The sequence below is a fragment of the Gracilinanus agilis genome, chromosome 4 (genome assembly GCF_016433145.1).
Source record: "Gracilinanus agilis isolate LMUSP501 chromosome 4, AgileGrace, whole genome shotgun sequence".
NCBI lineage: Eukaryota > Metazoa > Chordata > Mammalia > Didelphimorphia > Didelphidae > Gracilinanus > Gracilinanus agilis.
In genome coordinates, this window is record NC_058133.1 from 142292405 (window position 1) to 142311198 (window position 18794).

At 33.9% G+C, this 18794-nt stretch overlaps 1 protein-coding gene across 1 annotated transcript in view; it reads left to right on the forward strand.

Moving 5' to 3' along the window:
- Nucleotides 1–18794, forward strand: part of CEP170 (centrosomal protein 170) — a 132288-nt gene that overhangs the window by 43009 nt on the left and 70485 nt on the right. Inside the window, exons 7-9 of the mRNA XM_044674980.1 lie at nucleotides 8004–8483; nucleotides 17382–17548; nucleotides 17735–18013. Coding sequence (XP_044530915.1) covers nucleotides 8004–8483; nucleotides 17382–17548; nucleotides 17735–18013 — 926 coding nt within the window. The remainder of the gene's footprint in view (nucleotides 1–8003; nucleotides 8484–17381; nucleotides 17549–17734; nucleotides 18014–18794) is intronic.

Below are 18794 nucleotides of genomic sequence, written 5' to 3' on the forward strand. Positions count from 1 at the left end.
TCATCAATGCAACCTTTAAAAAAATTCTTTATCCCTCTCTGATGAAGATATGGGTGAGGAAAGAGGCTCAGGTAGGTACTTAACTGGTATAGGACCAGAAGACTATATATAGGACCAGAAACTGTTATTGAAGGAAAATTTGTGGGTAGGGCAAAAGGAGGGAGGAAAGCAGAAGAAAACCAAGGTTCTGGAACCAGGAAGTCAAGTGGTGAGATCAGAATTTACCGTTTTCTCAATTATGACTTCATAGCAGTAACTATCTTATATTTCTTTTGTGTCTGTAGTATCTGGCACGAGGGTAAGTGCATATCTGGTGGTTACTAAATTTTTGCTGATTGAGTGATTATTTGAAAACAACATAATGGGGTTTTTTTTTGACATCCTCAAAAAAATTTTGATTTGTAGTTTTTGTCTAAGCAATTAACATTCTTCAGAAATGCCTAAGAAATTTACAGCCATTTACTAAATAACTAGAATTTTTTTATCTTTGTTAATTACAATATTGTTATGCTTATATTAACCTATTTCGTATGTAGTCTAAAATTATTGTATAACTGCACAATAAAATCTTTTAAGGAATGTATACCAGAGAGTTAATGTTTATATCTATTTAGAGGTATTGTAGGCAGTCAGATGGTAAAAGTCACCCAAAGTCAGGAAGACCTAAGTTCAAAATCCAGATTCAGACATTCACTAGATGTATGACCTTGAACAAGTCACTAAACCTCTTTTTGCCTTAGTTTTCCTAATTTATAAAATGTGGATAATAAAAGCACCTACTTCCCAGGGCTGCTGTGAGGATCAAATGAGATGATAATTATAAAGCGCTTAACATAATGCCTGACACATAGTAAGCACTGTATAAATGTTTATTATTGTTGTTTAATTTGGAGTTATGAATTCTTGAATTCATTGTGCAGATTAGTCCAAGTCTTATTATTACCACAGGAGAAAGTTTTAATTGATTTAAGTTCATTTAAGCATATTTATTTTAATTTTGTATACCAAAAAACTTCATAGCATTTGAGGGAACTATTTTAATAATAGACCTAATTTTCCTTTTTTCAAGTGAAACAGATTGTATATTATCTGTAAATAATATCCTCTGCATATAAAGTTCTTTTCTTCAAAATCCTGGTGTTGAAGTCATTAAGAGAATGTATTTATTTAGTGGAATCTGTGGCTAGATATCTTCTTTCAAATTGGTATATATTAAGTATGAAAATAAGAGGAAGCTATCTATTTCTGCTTCATAATATATCCTATTAAAATATAATTTTTATATTCTTTGTATGTATTTAAAAGCAATGTGTTTTCAAACTTTTATAGTGACACATGTACGGTTTATCTTTAAGAAATATTTTACATTCCATATAACTAAAGTTCTTTCTCATATGATGCCAAAATTTACTTTATTGTAGCTATGTTAGTGGAAACATTTCTAAAATTAGTTACATACTTCCTGCTACCTTAAATGAAGATTACTTAATTCAGTTTTTTTTCTTCATAATTCAATCATAAAACCAGAAGAGAAAAGAAAGTAGCAGGTAAATGGCTTTCTTTAAAGAAGATAAAGGGGTTGGTGAAATTTGTTTTATTGTCTCCCTAAAGTAGTTGAGAAACAACATTTGGGGGGGGATTTGGTCATCTCTAGTCAAATCAACAAGCAGAATTATGTGCCAGGTAGTATGCCAAGTGCTGGACTACTGTGTTCATGATAAGCATGTTTAGATAGATCACTGGGAACACAGTTGTGACTTTTCCCCCAACATCAGTTGTAGAAGGTGAAAATATTAAGAAATCCTATGAGGAACTTGGTAGAACTCTGCAGACTAAATCAGCATAGATAATCATCATCTGAATATAAAAATAGACATAGGGTCAGACAGCAAAAGATATGATGAAAAATATGGTTCAGGAGAAAGAAATTAAAAGATGTTAAAGTCTTGTAGACTTAGAACTCATATCTATTATTTGAGAAGAGATACAGCAAGTACTGGACGTGAACAAAAACTGAGATTTAGTATTTAACAGACTGAAACAATTCCACTAATGTGGAAATCTCCTAAAGAATCTATCCATACAGTCAAGCCCCTAACTCATTAAGCCAAACAAAACAAGTAAATCAAAATTTGTAAAATAAAAATGAGAAAAGATTTTGGTTTGCAGTTAAAACGACTCTAACATATAAACAAGTTATCAAGTTTTGTTTTGTTTTTAAGGAAATGGAAGGAGGAAAGAACTTTGATCATTGTTGAGTGCAAACTAATTTTAACCCACTATATTTAGCTAGCCCTAAACTGTGCTTCTCTTATAGCCATCTTCAAGAAAATCTAGACCCTCCTAGGCATTTTGCTATGTGCTTTGTTGTTGTGTGGGTACATTTCCCCTCACTGCAGCCACACCTCTCTTTTGAGTTTGCTGAGGACAGTAATCAATCAAATCAGTACTAATCTTTCTACTGGAAAGGGTATGGCAATCAACTTCTCTATGGTTCCATTAACAATGCTTTTGACTCTCTTCCTTTTCCACTAATACTCGTTGATGATGTTCAGTTCTTACTTTTATATTCATATGTTTATGTATGTTTTTATATTTATATTTGTGTACTAGGCACATATACTGACATATAGAGGTGCTTAATGAATGCTTTATTATTCATTTATTTTAACCATTTCCTGGAAGTTTAACAGGTAACTCTGTTGCAATGACGAAAACAAAATGCCTAGTCAATGAAGAGTTGATCTCCTTGCCAAAAAAAGAGAAGGCAGTTGAAGGACAGCAAAAGCATAGATGTTAACTTTTTTTGTAAAATCTTACATTGAAAGATGGTGGAAGATTCCTCATAAAATAGTGAGTAACAGTAGAAGGAAAACAAGTTTAAAGAAAGATTAATAAAAAAATCAAGCTAAACAATGTCATCCCATGGATATTTAAGAATGAAACTGGAAGGATAATGAAAAAGATATGTAAAGAATTTTTATACTCTCTTCACCACTAAAAACAGTGGGGTCTTCAGATTTTTATTATTGTATCATCACAGCCCCAGATGAGCTGCTGGAAGAGGTGAATATTAGACTGAGAGGAAAAAAAGATGGGAAAAGCAACTGAACAAGAATTGGAGGTACATTATTAGAGATGATTTTGAGTGCTTCAAAATTAATTAATTCTCTGGCTAACTTCTCTTTCAAGCACTGAAGAGTAGGGAGACATTTTAGACTTTATTTCTAAAAAGAAGATGACCTAAAAAATATCAGTAACTACAACCTATTTGCCTATTTTCCCAGTCACCACAAAAAGTGTATACAAATGATCTACAAGCCATTGAAGGCATCTTTGTTGAAGGTATCAGGAGGGAGCTGCAGCTAAGAGTTGAAAGCAGTATTCCACAATGGATCACATTTTTATAATTGCACAATATTATAAAGTACAGAAAATACAAAAACTCAATTATTGTTCATTGACTATAAAAAAGCATTTGACTCAGTCAAGAAAACTAAACCTTGAAGAGTCCTTTCCAACTAGAAATTACCCATACATATGTATCAAAATAATTTTTAAGATCCTCAAGAGATACAACAACAGATAACTTTGGTAGTAGTCAACAGTTATTAATATGAAGACATCAACAGAGAGACAAATATTCAGCAAAGGTATTCACTGCTATCATGTTAGAGATTAGAACTAAAATGAATTTCTGTATATTGGTGTTTAGTCCCCTTCATGTGGTTCTTTTTCTAGGTGACATTGTGTTATTTAATACATCAATCCCTAGTATATAGCAGAATTTTCTAAGATGCATGATCACTTCATGTATCTAAGCTTTTCTAAGCTTTAACTTACATCTATAAAATAAGAATAGTAGTGTTTTTACGGCCTACTTGACAAAGTTGTTTTGAGAATCAAATAAGGCTAGAAACTATAGAGAGCTTCATAGATGGGTGTAGAGGTAGAACTTGGACTTGTTATTTCATTAGTAATGGGAATTTACAGATGAGGAAATTTATTCTAACAATTTAGGTCAGTACCTTTTCTGGAATTTCTACTCTTAGGGAATTGCCTATAGTATAAGTTTAAGTGAATTATTATTTATAATACCCAGTGCAGTGCTTCTTCCATTGTATCACATGCATGAACTTTGTAGTGTCTTTTTTGGTTATTTTCTGTATTTCTGGAAAACTACTAGCTAAGTGGCTTCTAAATAAATGATACTATATGTTAAAGCTAATTTTTACAGTCCTTTGAAGAAAGGCAATAGTGAGACAGTTCAAAATTTGACAACCTTTAAAAAGTTTGTTTATTAAAGAGCACTAGAGGAAAGAGACTTACTAGTATCCTCCAATCATCTCTCTCAAAAACAAGGAAGACCAAAAATAAGCCAGCATCTTAATTTTTATAAGACAGTGCTTGACTTCATGAAACTGGCTGGCCGTGGTCAATCAATAAGCCTTTGTTAAGCTCTTACTATGTGCCAGACACTGTGCTTAAGTGCTGGAAATACAAAAAGAAGAAGAAAAAATAATCCCTGCCCTCAAAGTGATTGACACTATAGAAACCCCCATGGGTGGTTTTTTTTTTAACTAAATTAGTGAATGAATTAATGCATGAATGTTGAAAATTTGCCCTCTGTTTCAAATCTGACAGAATTCTAGGTTTTCCATACCAGAACTAATTCATTGATGCTGTCTGTCACATAGTTCAGTAAATCCTTAGCAAGGAAAGGAAGAGATTGATTGATTCTTTTACTATTTGAATGAGTCAGACAGCAGCATTGTTAAAGAGCTAATCTCTACCCTCCTTCCTCAAATTTTACTTCCTAACCTTTCTAGCTTCAGAACAAATTTACAGTTCTACAAATGGTAATGACAAAATTATTTCCTTACTAAAATTTTGTTTTTCATTTGTTTTCAGAGGGGAAATGAAATTTAAAACTATGAGCTTTAAAGATGTAATTATACCATTTTAAATTGAAATTCATTAAACTGAGTCAAATCCCATTTGACTCCAGTTTAGTGTTAAATGTAATTCATTTTATGCCAATTCTTTGTATATTGGTATTCTTTGTATGGTAGCATGTCTGCATATGTGTATGTGGTAATAATTATAATATTTTGATTAGTTAGAATACCAATACTCTGACTAAACATGTTAAGGGATGATGAGGATAATCTGAAATTGCCACAGTCTGGGGCCTTGGAACCTGTGACGACAACAATCACAGATAAGTTGCACTGTAGGCAAATAACTGATCTAGATTCTGGCTGAGGGAATTTTTTTTTTTAACGTGAAAGTACATACTTATAACAAATACTGTATTCCTTTCACAGCTCTTTTGTAGCAAACTACAAGAGTCAAGACAAATGCACATAAATCAGGATGGCATTATGGGGATTTTTTGTGCAAACTATTGAACTTGAAATGTTAGTAATTCAGTCATCATTTTTTGAGCACGTACTTTGTGCCAGGCTCTGTGGGTACAAAGGGGGAAAAAAAACCCTATCCTCATGGAGTATACATTCTAATTAATGCCTTGTTTTCTATACAAAAGACTACTAATTTGACTTAGCTAAGATTATAAGTCACTTAAGAAATTTAAAAAAGTATTGTTAAATACATAAATAAATTAATGAAATTTACCTCAGAGAGTAGAGTTTAATGAACCTAGTGTGGGGTCCAGTGACTTTTTTTTTTTTGGTCTAAATCTTCACTTATATAAACATTCTTTCCTTTAGAAACTCTCTCTACAGATGAAGTTGAGCAATTTTTTTTAACTTTACGGTATTAACTAGTTGCCAAGAGTAATAAAAGTTTAAGTGACTTGCCCTAGATCTATAATATATATCAGAAGCAGACTATACCATGCTGCTTCTTTTTTTATCCTTACTGAAAATATAGTTGCCAATGAAATGTTTGTTCTGCATTTCAGTTAAATTTTTCTGTTTAAAAAGTCTAATTTTTAAAAACCACTGTACCTAGCAAGGGTCCCCTGACCTAGAATCTTCCTAATAATATGTAAATTTTTTTGCTGCCTTAATACTTTTAAATATTCTTTCATTATCAACTTTATGAACAACTAAGAAAGTTTATTACTAATGGTTATCAGGTATCTTTGTTTTACTTTCCATTTGGAAAATTTTAACCTGCAGATTCTCTTTCTTAGAGATAAACCTTAATTTCTTCTCTAGTCCTTAAAATTGTTCATATTTAAAGTTTTTGGTTATCATTTTATTGCTGTTTCATTCATCCACTTGTGATTTAAGTTCTTTCCTATATCCAAAAGATATTAGTCTTTTGAATATTTTTCTAAAGAAACAAATTCTAGCACTTATAATCAAGAATAGAATACTTCAAAAGCTAACTCAGAATATCAGTGTTTTCTCATTTGGTATTGAATGATGGAACTTAATTGAATCATAGATTTAGAATTGGAAGTGACCTTACAGATGATCTGGTCTACCCTTATTTTTTAAAGATGAGGAAACAGAAATCTGCAACAGTTATGTAATTTAAACCAAGATTGAAAAATTCTTTCCAAGTTCTTTTTATAGGGCAAGGGTAGAAGGACAATAGGAGGGTGTGTGTGTGTGTGTGTGTGTGTGTGTGTGTGTGTGTGTGTGTACACATATACATATATATACACACACACATTTTTTTTTCCTTTTAAAAACTCCATTAGGGGGCAACTAGGTGGCTCAGTGGATTGAGAGCCAGGTCTAGAGATGGGAGGTCCTACATTCAAATCTGACCTCAGACATTTACTAGCTGTGTGACCCTGGGCAATTCACTTAAGCCCTGTTGCCTAGCCCTTACCACTCTTCTGCCTTGGAACCCATGCACAGTTTTGATTTTAAGATGGAAGGTAAGGGTTTAAAAAACTTCTTCAGACAAATAGGAAGAAATTTTAGAGCACAAAATATACTTTTTAATAGTCTACAAATCCTGATTTGAATCATTTTCGTTTCCATGGTAATAATGAATTTCCATGGTATTCACAAATTTATTTACTCTTTATACTACTACTAGTAGAGCTACATTTTGTAATTTAGCTTTATTTTGAAATGGTGACAACCATGAAAGCCTTTTCTGCTTTATGGAAGTATAACTTAATTTTCTTTTCGAAAAATTAGTTAACAGTTATTTTTTTGCTACGCTTTTTTCCCCACACCAATGCTTTGATTTTTGAGCTACAGGCAAATGAATACACACACCTAAATGCTTTTATTCTGCTCTGATGTACTGAATTAAAGTATATTAAAGTGTTTCTTTAAATCAAATCTTTTTGAAAATACTGAAAACTTATGTCTCAATAATTTTCATATGACATTACCAAAGTAGTGCCTTCTTAATGATAATGAAGAATGGTAAGTTGGGTAATTACTTTTAATAGATCATTTATACATTGGCTTCCTGGTTTTGTTCTCATATGCGCATCTTTTTTCCTTTGAAGTTCTACTGGTCTTGTATTTAACTGTGTGCATAAAAGCATTTCATAAAGATCTCTTCCACTCTTTATTATAAGACCTTTGCTTTTTTTTATACTATGCCAAAAATTAAGTTATTGAGCAAGAATCATCTAAATTGAAAACCAGTTTTATTCCATTGCGTTTTGATAAGTTCTAGTTCAGAGTTGAAAAAGGTATGGGATTCACAGTGAAATGTCCATTTTTTGCCAGTTTTTCTGACTCTCACTGACTCATGCATCCTTCTTAAAATTGAATATACTCTTACTTAAAAATGGACATAATGTAAGTTTTGATAAATCACACACTCATTCACCCAGTTTGGCATACCTAGAAGACAAGTTTCATCTTTCTTCAGTATTCAGTAAATATTCAGTAAATACTCTCCAGGATGAATAACACTAACCAAGTGCACATGCTCAGACCTTCTGTCCAAACTTTTCTTGTCTTTTGGTTTTTAGGGGCAAGTGGTCTTTACAGGATTCCCTGTAAATTCCCTGAAATTCCCCAATATTTTGAATTTTCTTTTATTTTTCTCATTAGGGTGCAGCATAAATGCCAAGCAAGTTGAGGAGCAATCAGCAACTGCAAATGAAGAAGTGCTTTATCCTTTCTGTAGGGAACCAAGTTATTTTGAAATCCCTACAAAAGAATTCCAGCAACCATCACAAATAACAGAAAGCACCATTCATGAAATTCCAACAAAAGACATACAAAACTCCCATGCAGCAGGTGCAGGGCATGCTTCATTTACCATTGAATTTGATGATAATGCCCCAGGCAAAGTAACTATTAGAGACCATGTGACAAAATTTACTCCTGATCAGCGACACAAGTCAAAGAAGTCCTCTCCTTCAGGAACTCAAGACATTCCTGGGATTCAGACTGGAATGATGGCACCAGAAAATAAAGTGGCTGACTGGCTGGCACAGAACAATCCTCCTCGAATGATTTGGGAAGGAACAGAGGAGGATTCCAAAAGTATTAAAAGTGATGTTCCAGTTTACTTGAAAAGGTTGAAAGGTAAAGTGAATTGATCCTTTCAGTTCTTATCTTGTGGTAAAGAAAATTAAATGATCTTACAGTAAGAGCATATTGTTGTGTGAATTATTACTTGGTAGATTAAGGTATTCAAATAATTCTATTTAACGTACAAAAAGCAAACCACAGTCATGATCCAATGCTAAACTCTTCATTATAATGTACCTTCATGTATTTTTCCTTACTTTTTTCCCATTCATTTCTCTTTTCCTTAACTTTTTTTTGAAGAGGAAGTTAAAAGATGATTGGGGAGTGGGCAGGACTGGTCCTGCAACTTTATTGATATATACTAAGAAGGAAACTCCTTCTACTAATTCAGATCAGCAGTTCTTTTGCAACTTGAAATGTTAGGGAGTTGCTGAAGGGAAATGAGAATTTAAATTACTTGTCTAAAGTTAAATATCATTAAAGGTCAGAAATAGGACTTTATTTAATACAGATCTTAAGACTCTGAGAACAGTATTCTATCCACTGTCCCATGCTGCCTCTCCTGGACTTTCGTTTTCTTGTGAAAGGCAGATTGTTGGTGTTAATTGACTTTTATATTATTAAACATACTTCTTTCTATTTCCCATCGAAAGCAAAACATTTTAAAGCAAATTATCATAGAAAAGTCATTCTATTAAGTTGAAATGAAAGATTTAAGCAGAATTAAGTGGTACTGTGATATTTCTCCTAAAATGCCTAAAATCTAGACTTTGAATGAGAATCTAAATAATTTAGATGCAGACTGGGAATTCCATATTTATTTCAAAAACTGACAGTATTATTTAATTTTTAAAATGGGTATTAATTGTTAAAAACCCAGAGGCTAATGCAAATATGTATACTATATTTACATATATATTTATTTTGCATTAAACTTTAGAGCAGAGTCACATATTTGAATGATTGTTTGTGAGATGCTTCTCGTGTCTTACAAATGTAATACCTAGTCAAAAGTTGTAAATTTTTACTTCAGAAATGTAGGTAGATATCAGCCAAATTATGCAATTGATTATTTCTTGGTTTTGCTACTTACATTTTTACAAAGTAATAACCAGAGATTTTCATTACTCTGCTCTTTTTTCAAACTGTATTTAAATGGCCTAGGTTATTAGAAAGATAATATATCATCTTAAAATAGGTTGTATTTATTCTAATATATTTTAGAGTGTTTAGTGGATTATAATTTTACTTTCAATGTTAAAGGAGATTAACCAGGACTCAAAATGTCGGTTGGAATTCTGCCAGTTTGAAGGAAGAATAGAAAAGCCTGTCATGCCACTTTTTTTCCACATAAGAGGGGCTCACTTCCAAGTCAAGTCAGCAAGAATTTATTAAGCATCTTTTATTTGCAAGGCACTGTACCCAGCACTGATGGTAGAAATAAGGGCAAAATTCACAGATATTTATCAAGTACTTATTATGTGCAAAAGCACACTGGTTGGTGCTATTAGAGATACAACATTTACATAAGAATTGGTCACTGACCTCATCTGCTAATGAAAGTATGATACATATGAAAATAACTTATTCAGTACTTCATAACTGCATAAAAGATGTCACCTGCATAGAAATGATAATCATATGTTTGGACAAGATCACCAAGAAAAAGGAATGTAAGGTAAGAATAGAAGAGGGTTTAAAACAGAGCTTTAGGGTTTACCCATAGGTAGGACATATGGTATGGATGAACATCAAACAAAAGAGACTTGATATGGAATAGAAAGGTAGAAGTACCATCCAGAGAGAGATGGTACTTAACAGTGTCATTAATCTTATATTTTTGCTTTTTGATTTCAGATTATTTTTTGAATAGTCACTGTATTAAAGATTTTAATATCTATTTCATAGCCTAAAACTTAGTTTTTACTTCTCCTTTGAGAATGTTGAAGTCACTTTAAAAACATTGGAAAAATTTTTGCATATTATTATTTCTCTCTTTTGTTAATTTTTTTTTAAACCCTTGTACTTTCAGTGTATTGTCTCATAGGTGGAAGAGTGGTAAGGGTGGGCAATGGGGGTCAAGTGACTTGCCCAGGGTCACACAGCTGGGAAGTGGCTGAGGCCAGGTTTGAACCCAGGACCTCCTGTCTCTAGGCCTGACTCTCACTCCACTGAGCTACCCAGCTGCCCCCTTTTGTTAAATTTTTATTCATTTTTTTTGCCCTCTCCATCTGTGATTTCCCATTGCTATTACTCTCTCTGTGTATCCTTTCTTTCCCTGAGTTATCTTTTTGCTCCTCCTGTGTACAATCTCTTTTCTACTTCTTTCATATCTGTTAAGTATTGTCAGTCACCAGTTTTCATAGATTTGAGGAATTCTGAGCCTAACTGACCACTTCAGCCCTCTATAAATATTTCTATTTTCTGTGAGCCTTCAAGAATTGCTCCTGAGGTTTTCATCATTGAAAATATATTATACCTATTTAGTCAACCACTAGGGGCAACTCATCTTGCAAGTTCAAAAATGACCTCAGACATGTTCTAATTATGTGACCCTGGGAAGTCACTTAACTCCATGTGCCTTACTTCTTCATCTGAAAATGAGCTGGAGAAGGAAATGGTAAACGACTCTAAGTATCTCTACCGAGAAAACTTCAAATGGGGTCATAAAGAGTCTGACTTTATGTCTAGTCTAGGTTGTTTATAATACTAAGGTATTTGGATAACAAGTTCAATTCTGGAAATTATGGACTAGACTCATTTCACCAAAAGAGGCAATATTTTAAGCTATGATTTGCTGGAGAGTTCTGCATAAAACCGTAATATCTTTTAATTTCACTATAATTTCGTACTTACATGTGGTAGTATTAGATTATTTCTTTTTCCTTTTGGCATGTAATTCAGATTTATGTCATGGCTATGCTTAGATCAGCAAAAGGTCAAATAACATGCATAAAGTTTCATATCAGATCATTAACAGAATAGGGAAGTATGACTTAAGTTATTTGTGACAGTTATTAACATGATATTTAAGAACCCTGTTAGAAATATCTACCTAATACTCCAAGAAATCAAATATATTCTGATGACACCATACTCTATGTAAAATGGACAGAAATAGATGCTTGAATTTTTATTTTTCCTAGTACCGTGCCATGTCCCCAGAGGGTTCTTAGGTAATAAATAAATACTCATATATTATAGGAACTTGGGTAATTTATAATCTTCTTCCATTTAGGAAGTTAAATCTTTTACCAAAAAGAGAGTCCAAAGATAACATTTTTAGAAAACTGTTTTTAGTCATTATTCTGCATCTAACTTTTTGTAACCACTTTTGTTTAGCCATTTCCTTCTCCAGTTCATTTTACAGATGAGGAAACTGAGGCAAATAATGTTAAGTGACTTTCCCAGGGCCACACAGCTAGGGTCTGATGCCAAATCGAATCTTGGGAAGATATCTTCCTAACTCTAAGCCTGATACCCTATCTACTATGTCATTAGTTGCCCCTATTTAGAGGATAAAGAATTGAAAAATATTAATGTAAGATTACTGAGTTTAAAAAAGTCAGGGATAGGCTTAAATATTGAAGAATGGATTCAGTAAATGGTTACTCGATGATGCTATATATGATTCAATCTTCTATAGCTATTTTTATTTTCAGTTGAGAAATCAACTTGCAGATTAAGAAGTATCATTTATGTAGTGTTCATATAAATGTATTATTGTGATTTCTATCTGTAAGAAAAAATAATGATCTTAAGTGAGTGTGAAAACCAGTTAAGACATATTTCATAGAATCACAGGATCTTGGCATGAAAAGGTATTTGTGAAAGTTTTTAGTTCAGCCCATAACTACATAAGAAATCTCTAGGGCAGTATATCTAAAAAGTGGTCATTTAATCCTTGCTTAAAGAATTTCACCAAGGAGAAATCCACTACCTTCCAAAGTGGCCTATTCTAATTTTGACTATCTCTTTATTATTAGGATATTTATATATAACTAATACTTCAAATTTTCCTGTTTGGGTCCCAGTGTAATCTTTCTTCTGTAAACAGTCCTTTCGAATACTGGAAAAAGCTGTCATCAATCAGTTAGAAAGCAAAGTATATCAATTATGTGTCAGGCATTAATGATACAAGGGATCTTAGAGCATAGCCAAAGAAGACAACATGTGTATTTTCATGTTTGAATGTATATAGAGAAAGATACAAAATATATTGAAAATTGATGCCACATATTTTTTAAGGAAAGAACCAGCTCTTGGGGAGATCAGTAATAGTTTTATGTAGAAGGCATCAGAAGTGACCATTTAAGAAAACGAAGACTTCTAAAAAGTAGAGTTGCGGAGAGAGTGCATTTTAAACTTTGGGGACCACCTTTGCAAAAGCATTATAAAGCACATTTAAGGAAAAATAAAAAGATAAGTTTGGCTATACCATAATGTGCATGAACACAGAAGTATTGTGTGATAAGGATATAAAGAGTGATTGAGGTTAGGTTATAAAGGGTTTTTAATGCAAAGCAAAACATCCCAGATTAAATAGAGAGCCAGTGATTTTTTGAGTAAAGAAGTAACCTGTTTAGATCTTCACTTAAGGAAAATCAATGTCAACTGTGTGGAGGACATACTAGAAAGAGGAGAGACTTGAAGCAGAGGGAAGAATTGGGGGGGGGGGTGGGGGGTGGAGGGTGGAGGATTACATTAGCCCAGGCACAAGATCATTAGGACCTGAAATATGAGTATTGCAACTGTTGCTAGGGAGTAGGGAACAAAAAGGAGAACTAGATTGGTCCCAAGCTTAGTCAGCAAATTAGGGATGAATTATGAGTGAGAAGGAAGAGGAGTCAAAATGATGCCCAAGTTATAAGCATAATTGGCTGGCTGGATGGTGGTGCCTTCAGCAGATAATGAAGCTTGATAGAAGAAATGATTTGGAGGGAAGATAATCAATTGTAAATGTTGAGTTGTTGAAATGGGACTTAAGTTCAGGAAAGAAACTGAGATTGTTTTTTAAGATCTAGGAGATATCAACATAAAGAGGAGAATTAAATCCTTGAGAGCTAATGAAATATTTGAAAAGATAATATAGGGAGAAGAGGGAGTGAGAGGGAGCTTAACCTAAAGTTAAGATTCTTTGTATGAATGGTGTTTTGGCAAATGAGACTAAGGAAAACACACATGAAAAGGTAGGGTGATAACCAGCATCTAGTGTTTCAGAGAGGGCAAGCAGGACATGACTGAGAAGAGGCCATCAGATTTGGCAATTAAGAATTGCCAAAGAGATGATATCTTTTGCCAAAGAATTGGCAAAAGATAAGAAATCTAAAGAAATACTTTTGAGAAATCAGTTCCAGTTAAGTGATGAAGTCACAAATCATTTCAAAAGGGTTAAAAATGAATAAGAAGGTAAGAATTAAAAGCAACATGTTTTTCTAGGATTTTAGCTGAGGAAAGGAAGAATGATAAAGGATGATAATTCAAAAGGCTAGTAGGGTCTAGGTGGGGGGGTATGTTTTAAAGTTATAGAATGCTTGGACATATTTGTGGGTAGCAGTAGAGAGGAGAGGTTGAAATTAGAGACTGTGAGGGAAGATGAAAGGGGATGAGATGAGTTAAGCTTTGATAAGAATAAGGTACATCATCAGAGACTGGAGTAAAGGGAAAGAGAAGAAGAAATGATGTCAAGGGATTATGAGATAATGTTCTTTCCTTGATTCTTCTCCATGACATTAATTTTTCCCAAATTACTTTAGTTCTCATATTACAAATTACTTGATTTTGATTTACCCTTCTTTGGATGCTATATTTGTAAACAAGCTCCTGCCCTTCCTGCCCAAAACCTTCCTACCCCTGCCAACCTTAAAAAAAACTTCACATCATTAACATAATTTCTCTTTTCCCATTAGTCATTTTATACCTCTTCTCCTTTTTTGGCTAAACTTCTTGAGAAATCAGTGCCCTTAATCTCTTCATTTCAGCTTCCAGCCTCATCATTCAACTGAAATTGCTTTCTCCAAAGATACTAGTGAACCCTCAACTGCTGATCTTTTCTAATAACCTCTTTTTAGTCCTTATCCTACTTGACTGCTCAAAGCCTTTGACACTCCCTTTTTCCTGATACTCTCTTTTCTCCATGGTTTTGTGACACTACTCTTAACTTGATTATGTTCCTGTCTGTCTGACCCCTCATATTATTTGCTGACTCTTCACCTAGATCATATCCACTAACTATGGATATCTTTATATATCCATGGTGCTTTTTTCCCTCTATTCCTATGGTGCCAAACCTATGGTACATGTGCCTGAGGGGGGCATTCAGAGCCCTCCCTTTGGGCACACCTGCTGTCACCCCAGCACAAAGTTCGTTACTAGAAAGCCAGAGGGATGTGGGGCCAGGTTACTCCCCTCCCCATCTCCACACATACACCTGAGGACATTACCCACCCATCTAAAAGGTTCACCATCACTGCTCTGTACCATCTCATTTAGTGATCTCATCAGTTCCTATGGATTCAGTAATTATTTCTGTGAAATCGATTATCACATCAATTTATCCAGCCCTAATCTGTCTCCTTACCTCCATTCTCGTGTCCAACTACCTACTGGATATCTAGAGCTGTTCTCTCATAGGCATCTTAAACTCAATATATCTCCAAACAGAACTCATTATCTTCATTCAGTCTCACACACACACACATACACATACGCACACATATGCACGCCTGACCCCACCTCCAGTTCCAACTCTTATTACTATCAGAGACGCCACTGTCCTTCATCCTTCTGGTGTGTCTCTGCAGATCGGTTTTTTTATGCTCCACTCAGTCTTTCACTCAACTACCAAAGTGTTCTTCGTAAGATGCATGCCTGAGTGTGCCATCCCCTACTCAGTAAACTCTTTTGTCCCCCTTTTACCTCCATCATCAAACACATAATCACATTTTGGGCTTTTAAAATTCTATATAACCTAGTCCCTTCTTACCTTTCTAGTCTTCTGACACTAATTCTTCACAAATCACAGTGATGCTGGCCTTCTTGCCATTCCTCACACACATTTCATCACCTTACTCTGTTCCTCGTTTCTCAAATGTTCTTCATCCTTACTTCCACTTCCTGGTTTTTTCAAATCCTACCTTGTATATAAGATTTTTGCCAATCTTCCCCAGTTCCTTTCCATACCCCCACCCTCCCACTAGTGCCTTTACTTTGAGATTACTCCCCACTTAGTCTGTATATAATGTTTTTTATAATATTAGAATGTGAACTACTTCACGATAAGGGCCATATTGTTCCTCTCTTTATATCACCAGCACTTAGCACAGTTCCTGGCACATAGTAAGACTTTAGTAAATGCCTATTGGCTTACTGTTACTTTCCTTAAAAATGTAGCATTGGGGGAAGCTGGGTAGCTCAGTGGACTGAGAGCTAGGCCTAGAGACAGGAGGTCCTAGGTTCAAATCTGGCCTCAGGCACTTCCCAGCTGTGTGACCCTGGGCAAGTCACTTAACTCCCATTGTCTAGCCCTTACCAGTCTTCCACCTTGGAACCAAAACAGAAGGTAAGGGTTTTTAAAAAAAAATGTAGCATTGAAAACTGAACTTTTTGGTTATGTTCTCACTGTGGTTGATGTAACATCCCTAATCTTGCATGTGATATTTCTCTTAATGAAGCCTGAGATTACTTTTTGCTTTATGAGTAAAAATTTATAGTGGAGCGCTATACAAGTTAATTTCCAAACTTTTTAGAAGGATAAAAGTAACCACAGGGATGTGTTGGTAAATGTGTAACAACTGACTATCCAGAGAGGACAATGTATGCACAACACAACTTTTTTACTTACTCTGCTTTATTAACATTTTTCTATCACTTTCTTAAGTCTAGACAATCAACCAAATAATTCAAACTTTGATTTATACTGTTTGCTAATTTCTAAGGTGTACATAGTCAAACTGAAAATTTAACAGTTGGCTCTTAGGAGCTGGTAGGAGCTAGATACAGCACAATACTTACAGTATACTTTTAAATCCATTTAATTGCTATACTACTTTTTAATGTTATAATGTATCATTACTTATTGTTTTAATGATAAATAATAGTAATATTGATAAAGTTGATAATAATAGCTGTCATGTCTATAGTATTATAATCAAATCATATTATTTATGTTTCGTGTGATCTCATAGCAATCCTATGAAGTAGTTGATAATTATTATCCTCATTTTATAGGTGGGTAAGCTGAAACTGAGAGGTTGGTATTTATTGAGTATCACATAATTAGTGTCTGAGGGAGAATTTGAATTTAAGTTTTCCAAACTTTCAGTCCCATCTACTTTGTAACCTAGCTTCTTTTTCTTAGTAGAAAGTACTTTGACATCTATTGTATATGGCTGTAGACAAGTACTATAAGGTTTCCATATTTGTTTTAGGCTATGAGGTTACAGTACCATTATAATGCTTGACTTTTAGCTTTAACTTTAGAAAATAAATGCAAAGTAGTTGTGGTTTTTTTATAACATTGGGTAAGTTATTTATCAGAGCATCATTTCTGCATGATTTTTCCTTTCAGTTCTCCTTATAGGACTATTAGGGGCAAATTTCTGATTATTTAGATAAGTTCAAGATTTTAGCATGTTTGTTTGCTATAGTTGTAAATATTGCTTTTTTTTGGTAAATCATGATTAAGGATTGGAATGTTGAAACTTAGGTGAAGATAAGTCTATTGCCTTATTTCTTATGCATTTATAAAATATATTGTTTGACTGATAGAAACTACAGTGTCGTAAGTATTAAACTTGAGGGGAGTATGCAGAACCTGTTTTTGAAAGGAATGTAGAGACTTTAGAAAAAATCAAAGCGAAAAAAACAAGACCTCTATGTCTGTTTTGTGTTGTGTACATGTGATTTTTTTCTCATCTCAATGTCATGATATGTTTTTCTTTGTGTCAATAGGGAATAAGCATGATGATGGCACACAAAGTGATTCAGAAAATGCTGGAGTACACAGACATTGTAGCAAGCGAGCAGTACTGGAGGAACATTTAAGGCATCACCACTCAGAACAGAAAAGGCTACATCAGAAGGCCCAGTCTGTAGAAAAACATCAAGAGCAAGTCGTTGTAAGTCAAACTGCTTTTATGATTGAATTCTTTGATGAAGACAATCCCAGAAAAAGACGATCATATTCCTTTACTCAAAGTGCAGGAGCCTTGTGTCAGGAAACTACTTATTCAACATCACATGCAAAACTTGAGAAAGCAAAACCCACATCAGCAGATGCCAAAGCCGTTTCTTTTTCTTTACAGACTAGCTCTGCACGTCACAGAGCAGGGCATGGTGTTCTACATGGGAAACTATTAAAACAGAAATCAGAAGAGCCATCAGTGCCCTTCCTACAAGCATCATTGTTAAGAAGTTCAGGCAGTCTTGGGCATAGACCAAGCCAAGAGATGGATAAAAAGTTAAAAATTCCGTCTGCTTCTGAAAAGGACAATGATGATGACCAAAGTGACAAGGGCACCTACACCATTGAACTGGAAAATCCAAACAGTGAAGAAGTAGAAGCTCGGAAAATGATTGACAAGGTAAGTAACTCAAAATAGATAAAATGAAGTTTGTTTGTTTTTTTCATTTATAGATTTTGGAATTACTGAAAGAAATTATGTTAGGACAAAGTATTCTCATTGTAGACTGCTGAATTGGTGTTCTATTATTCTGAAAAATAGCTACAAAACTCTTGGCAGTGATTCTAGATTAAATTCTGATTTGGTTAAATCTACCGAGTTCTAGTTGCCTGAGTTTTCATATATAAAGTCATTTATTTAAGGTTAAAATAGTGAGGCCTACAATTGAACATTAACATAAATTGTGCTCTTAGCCCTTGTGGCTAGTACAGATAGTTAGAATGCTAGTATTGGAAGTACTGAAAATTCAGACAGTGATTTTTAAGTATGTTTATGCTTCCTGTTTTCACATGAATGGCAGTTATGAATGTTCTGTTTTCAACTACTTTTTCAAGATTTTATTTTGTTCCTTTCCATGTATTGATACTTTTTCATTATAAAAAGGATCAGTGAGATTAATAATAGTAACGCTAAGCATTTCTGTGGTACATTTCGGGTTTGCAAAACATTCTACATATATTATCTCATTTGATCCTCAAAACCCTTTGAAGTCTGTACAATTATTATCCTCATTTTTTAGATGAGGAAACTCAGCTGAGGGAGGTTAAGAGACTTGGCCAAGGTTACACTGCTAGTAGATGTCTGAGGCAGGGTTTTGAACACAGATCTTCCTGACTACAAGTCCAGTATTCTATGCACTTTGTCCCCTAACTTTTTCCTACAGGTAATTTTCTTTATGGAA